Source organism: Eleginops maclovinus, chromosome 13, assembly GCF_036324505.1.
Source record: "Eleginops maclovinus isolate JMC-PN-2008 ecotype Puerto Natales chromosome 13, JC_Emac_rtc_rv5, whole genome shotgun sequence".
Lineage (NCBI taxonomy): Eukaryota > Metazoa > Chordata > Actinopteri > Perciformes > Eleginopidae > Eleginops > Eleginops maclovinus.
In genome coordinates, this window is record NC_086361.1 from 1048223 (window position 1) to 1054655 (window position 6433).

General features: G+C 45.7%; 1 protein-coding gene across 1 annotated transcript; it reads left to right on the top strand.

The window, feature by feature from the left end:
- The first annotated feature begins 3493 nt into the window (after positions 1–3493).
- Positions 3494–5029, top strand: LOC134875201 (E3 SUMO-protein ligase ZBED1-like). Its single transcript, XM_063899667.1, has 2 exons — positions 3494–4225; positions 4415–5029. The coding sequence occupies exons 1-2, from the start codon at positions 3494–3496 to the stop codon at positions 5027–5029; spliced, it is 1347 nt and encodes a 448-aa protein (XP_063755737.1).
- Positions 5030–6433: the final 1404 nt, after the last annotated feature.

Below are 6433 nucleotides of genomic sequence, written 5' to 3' on the forward strand. Positions count from 1 at the left end.
TTAACATTCAACAGACGACCACTGATCGCGGGAGAACCTACACTCGGACTTTCTCCTCAAACTTGTATGCTAAGAGGAATTGGTTAGCTGGTTGTACAGTGAGCAATGCCTTTTTTGTTTCCCTTGTCTGTTATTTCAAAGTCCTGGGACTGAAACACTTACTACAACCGGGATGAAGGATCTAAAGCACTTCACACAAAAATGTAAGAAGCACGAATGTGGCCGCAGCCACCTAACCAACTGTCTTAAGCTAAACCTCTAAAAAAGTGCTATTTAAACCGTGCCGCCCAACTGCGCCCCCCCCAAAAAATGTTCACCAGCCGCCACTGCATGTAACATGTTCTGTACATGTCGAATATAGTTCCAGACAGGAGCCAACTAGTAGTCCAGTTCACTTTATTAACTGTATTACAACTTAACCTGCATACTTCCTGTATGTCCGTCTCCTAATATGTTCCCTATACAACAGGTACACATCTGCTCTCGCTACAGAGATTGCTGAGATGGAGGATGAAGAGGTGGCAACAGCAATAGCAACAAAACAAAAGACTGCTAATAAACGCAAAATCACAAGGAACAACGCACCTACTCTTAGAAAGAGCAGCAAAGTAGGGAGCCGCACAGCGACGTTGTTAACAAGAATGACTGGAAAAAAGAGTGGGAGGGGGAAGTCATTTTAAGCCACAATACCTCTCTCAGTGGAGGGGTGGGCTTCCTTCTCTCCAAGTCTTTTAATCCTGTCTCACTGGAGGTCAAGCAGTTTATCAAGGGGAGGTTGCTTTTAATAAAAGCACGGTTTGACCTTTTTACGGCTGTTTTTATGAATGTGTATGCTCCAACAAACGGTGCAGAGAGGAAGCTGTTTTTACAAAAAGTTAATGATGTTTTAAACGGCTGTGCCACGGAGGATTTTTTATTCTTGGGTGGGGATTTTAATTGTACGGAAAATGCATCTTTAGATCGCAACATGTAGCATGCTCTGAGGCAGCTGGTCCACTCCCACGGCCTGGTGGATGTATGGAAAAGGATGCACACAGACGATAGGCAGTACACCTGGTCCTCACATCCGAGAGAATAGGATTTCATCAGCCAGACTAGATCGCATTTATTGCTTTAAGCATAATTTTAATACTTTTAAAATGTGCAGTATACTTCCTGCTGGTTTTACAGATCACTCTTTGCTTCTATGTAATGTTTTTATTAGAAATGTTTTACCGAGAAGTGCTTATTGGCATTTTAATTCGGTTTTAACATTTGATAAACATTTTAAAGAGGCCCTTATTTATTTCTGGAGTGTTTTTAGACAGAGGAAGGGAGAGTTTAGCAGTCTTAGGCAGTGGTGGGACCATGGTAAGACTGAGATAAGAATGCTCTGTCAACAGCACACCCTCAATGTCACACAGGACAACATCAGATCTATGAAAGACCTGGAGAGTGATATAGTGGAACTAGAAACAATAAGCGAGTCCACAGGAGATCGAGGATATATTGAAATCCTCAAAGAGAAAAAGATGGCTCTAGCCAGCCTGCTGGACGTTAAAGTTCTGGGTGCACTGGTCAGGTCCCGGTTTCTAAACATAAATGAGATGGATGCTCCCACTAGTTTCTTCTTCGGCCTGGAGAAAAAGAATGGACAGAGGCGGGTAACCCACTCACTGCTGTCAGACACAGGGCAGGAATTAACAGAGCCAAGCCAGATCAGGAGGTGAGCTGTGAGCTTTTATTCCACCCTCTACACAAGCGAGTATAATGAGGACGAAACGCTCTCAGAGGAGTTTTGTGCAGAACTACTTCAGGTCTCTGAGGAGGCCAACTCACAGCTCGCAGGGCCGTTGACGACGCAGGAGTTGCAGGCCGCACTGCAAGGCATGCAGGGACGGCGGGCTCCTGGCATCGATGGCCTCTCTGTAGAGTTTTTTAAAGCCTATTGGGACATCTTGTCTCATGACCTGTTAGACGTTTTTAATGAGAGTCTGGCCTCTGGCTCTATGCCAATGTCCTGCAGCAGAGCGGTGATCACGCTTCTGCCAAAAAAAGGGAACTTGCAGGACATCAAAAACTGGCGCCCTGTTTCTTTGCTGTGTGTGGATTACAAGCTTCTGTCCAAGGCTTTGGCCACCAGGCTGGGGAGAGCTATTGAGCAGGTCATCCATCGGGACCAGACCTACTGTGTGCCCGGCAGGTCCATGGTGGACAATGTTCACCTGATTTGAGATGTTTTGGAGGTCTCCAGCTCATTGGGCATTGATACTGGTCTGATTTCTCTAGATCAGGAAAAAGCTTTTGACCGCGTCGAGCACAGCTTCCTCTGGAAAGTAATGGAGAAGTTTGGTTCAGCGCTGGTTTCATAGCTAAGATCAAAGTGTTGTACAATAAGATTGAGAGTGTGCTGAAGTTCAACGGTGGGCTGTGTGCTCCTTTTAAAGTGTGTAGAGGGGTCCGGCAGGGCTGTGCTCTGTCTGGGATGCTCTATGCACTCTCCCTAGAACCCCTCCTCTGCAAAATACGCTCTAAATTACAAGGGCTGTTTTTACCTGGTTTTAATGGAAACACGGTTTTATCTGCGTATGCGGACGACATCGTTGTTTTTATTAGTGACCAGAGGGATGCAGACATTTTAACCAATATTTTGACAGATTTTAGTTCAGCATCGGCAGCGAGGGTCAATTGGAAGAAGAGTGAGGCCCTCGCTGTCGGTGAGTGGCGTGGCGGTCTCCCAGTTATTCCCCAGGGCATGAAATGGAAAAGAGATGGCATAAAGTACCTGGGTGTGTTCGTAGGGAACACAAATATAGTCCAGAAGAACTGGGAGAACGTCACAGAGAAGATTGAGGAAAAACTGTCCAAATGGAAGTGGCTGCTCCCGCAGATGTCTTTTAAAGGTAGAGTTTTGGTTTAAACAACCTTGTGGCATCCCAACTGTGGCACCGTCTTACCTGTGTAGTAGGGCTGTTGGAACGAATTTCGGTATTCGAATGTAATTCGAATTTGTAAAAAATGAATACTAATCGAATGTAAAAATTAGAATTCAAATGGGTTTTTTAAATTAAAAAAAAAATATATATATTTTTTAATTGTTGACTATCTTTAGCGAAGGTGTGATAGGCCTAACAAATCGCTTGTCACTCTTAATGCACAATCTAAAAATGGCGGCCAGCGGTGCGGGACGGAGATCACCACTCCTACCAATTTTAGAAGTAATGTGTGGAACTTTTTTGGTTTCCCATCACGAAATGGACAAATAATTAGTAAAAAGACAGTTTTCTGCAAGATTTGTAAAGTTGAAATGACCTACCACTCCACCACGAGCAACCTGAGGACACACCTGTTAACAATACACCCTGGTAAGCTAAGCGAACAGTCTGAGGGCAATCAACCACCGCTGAAGCAGGCAAGGATTAGCGCTTTTTTGCCTCCCTCCTCATCACGGGGTTTACCCGCTGCCCGCCAAGCATCGATTACGGACAAGTTGACACGATTTATCTGCAAAGACATGAGACCAATTAACATCTCTCAGGGGTCTGGTTTTAAAGACTTTGTCTACGAGCTTGAGCCAAGGTACACGATTCCTAGCCGCGCAACCATCACAGACAGAGTTGTGAAACTATATGATACCACTAAAGACAACATCATACAAACGATTAGTGGACAAAAAATCGCCCTGACCACAGATGGTTGGACGTCACTAGCCACTGAGGCATATGTGACTGTCACCGAACTGAAAGATGTCCTTCTCAAAACAATTGAAGCCCCGAAAAGCCACACTGCCGAGAACATAGCCAAATACATCGGAAACATACTTGACGAGTATAAAGTGGATCGGGAGTCTGTGCTTTCTATTACCACGGACAACGCGGCTAACTATGTTAATACCGTAGAGAGGCATCTGCAGGCCGTTAATGTCCCTTGTATGGCTCACACTATCAACCTGGCTGTGAGGAAGGGTTTGGCGGTGCGAGCCATTGAAAGTCCTGTCAACAGACTAAAGGCCACAGCACTACATTTCAATAAGTCAACCACAGATAGCTACCAACTGGAATCTAAGCAGAAGCTGCTTGGAGTAAAACCTGCCAAGCTAATAAACGACTGTGCTACCAGATGGAACAGCACGTACGACATGGTGTGTCGAGCAGCTGAGCAGCAAGCTCCTGTAGCAGCGGTCATCATGGAGAAAAAACTAGGTCATCTCGAACTGGGTACGAGCGAGTGGACCCTTTTGGAGCAAGTGAGTAATATAAATATGAATGTGGTATTGGCCTAATAATGGGATATATTGTTTAATTAGTAATACTCAAGAGATGTTATGCAAAGCTAGAACGTTAACAGTATTACAGTTTATCTAACGGTACACTTAGCTTGGTATCCCCGAAGCTAGCTAGCCATAACATTCTAATGTAGCCTATTTGTTTTCCAGGTGAGAGCTGTGCTTAAGCCTTTCAAAACAGCCACTGAGGCGTTATCGACCGACCGATTCCCAACAGCATCAGCTGTTCTCCCTCTTAAGTATGTGCTTTTGTCACATCTCAAACCATCCATCGGCGATTCGGCAGCACTCAATGACATGAAAACTAAGATCTCAACGGATCTCGAGAAGCGATACAATCCTAACAAAGACGCATTCATGCTGCTAAATACCTCCAGCTACCTCAACCCGCGTTTCCATCGGCTCATACACCTGGACCGAGACCAACAGCAGGAGGTACGTGAGAGAGTAAAATCGGAGCTGATGGTGATTGCGGAGGATTGCGGAGGCTATGAGGAAGACGGGGAGGTAGCAGCCATGGCGAAGGGGACACAGGAGAAAACAGCTCTCGGTGCTATGGGCGATCTTTTTGGGAATGTATACCAAGGCGCAGAGTCCACAGACGCATCGGGTAGGCCTACCGTGGACATTGGCAATGTGTTGCAACAAGAGATGCTTATCTATGAGAGTGAGACGCCGCTACCCACCGACAGCGATCCATTGTCGTGGTGGAAAGCATCAGGGTCTAAGTACTCCCACATTGCCCAGCTGGCACGACGGTACTAGAGCATCCCAGGCAGCTCGGTTAGAGCAGAAAGGGTTTTCTCCACGGCGGGGATTATAGTTAATAAAAAACGCTCTGCACTCGATCCAGAGAACGTTGATCGGCTTGTTTTTTTGGCGAACAACCTTTAGACCAAATCTTGTTTATGTTTAGTTCTAGTTGGTTACTATATTGCCTGGCCTTGCCTATAGCCTAATTCTACCGTTAGCGCACTTAAACAGCGCACTTACTGTTATTCTGTTTCATACGAGAAGAGAACTGTTGACAATGTTCATTAAAGTTGACAACTTTATTCATTTTGTGTCTAAGCTTTATCCTTATTTACTTAGCAAGACAGCTATCACCTGGTAATTACATGTTTATTAGTAATACTGAAATGCCCTCTAGTGGACATAATGTAAAACAAGTAAACTACGATGTCATAGTGGCAGTGGCAATTCATAAGCCCGTTTTTACAGTGTGTGTAGATAGATAAATAGTACATATTAATAAGTCAAAATTGACCATTAAATATTCGAATATAATTCGAATTTAAAAAAATAATAATGAATGAAATTCGAATGGGATAATAGAGGAAATTGACAGCCCTACTGTGTAGACCCTCCCTCAGGCCTACTGGCCCAAATACAAAAGAGATTGGTAGATTTCTTTTGGGATGGGCTACACTGGGTGCCACAGGGGGTGCTGTTTTTATCTAGAGAGGAGGGGGGACAGGGCCTTGTCCACCTGGCCAGCCGAACAGCCACCTTTAGAGTGCAGTTTCTGCAAAGGTATCTTACCGGCCCGGCCGATTTGGTGTGGAGAGATGTGAGCAGCTGCATTCTAAGACGCGTGAGTAACCTGGGGCTGGATGCTGCTCTGTTTTTAACTGATTTAACTATTTTAAAGTGGGTTACCTCCCTTTTATCAGGGTGTTTAAGTCCTGGGCCCTTTTTAACCATAAAAGGTGTCCAGAGACTGACTCTGCACTGGTTGTTAAAAGAGCCTCTGGTTCATGGAGCCAGGATGGACGTTAGCAGCAGCGAGACACCAGGACTGATGGTGGCGCTGTGCAGATCTGGGACCCTGAGCCTTCAGCAGGTGGTCGATGCAGTGGGGCCGGAGCTGAGCGATGCCCGGGCCTTGGGCTCTCTGCTGGGTCTACACTCTGTCCGGGTGGCCCAGAGGATCCTGCAACTCTGGAGCCGGAGCCTCTGCGCTGAGGAACAGAGACTTTTAAGGAGCTACGGACAAAGCAGAGCCAAACCAGACCCAACAGACCCTTTCCCGGAGATATACCTGAGCCCAGGGCTCGGAGAGCTGACAGGCCCCCTGCTCAAGGTTGCAAACCCAGAGAAAATGACCATGCACAAAGCTGACAAAAAGACAATATACATGAACATTGTCAAAAGCATAAACAAAAATGG

Coding starts and splice junctions, on each gene's coding strand:
- LOC134875201 (XM_063899667.1), top strand. CDS start 3,494: ATGAGACCAATTAACATCTCTCAGGGGTCTGGTTTTAAAGACTTTGTC. Junction 4,226..4,414: donor AGTGGACCCTTTTGGAGCAA/GTGAGTAATATA, acceptor TTTGTTTTCCAG/GTGAGAGCTGTGCTTAAGCC.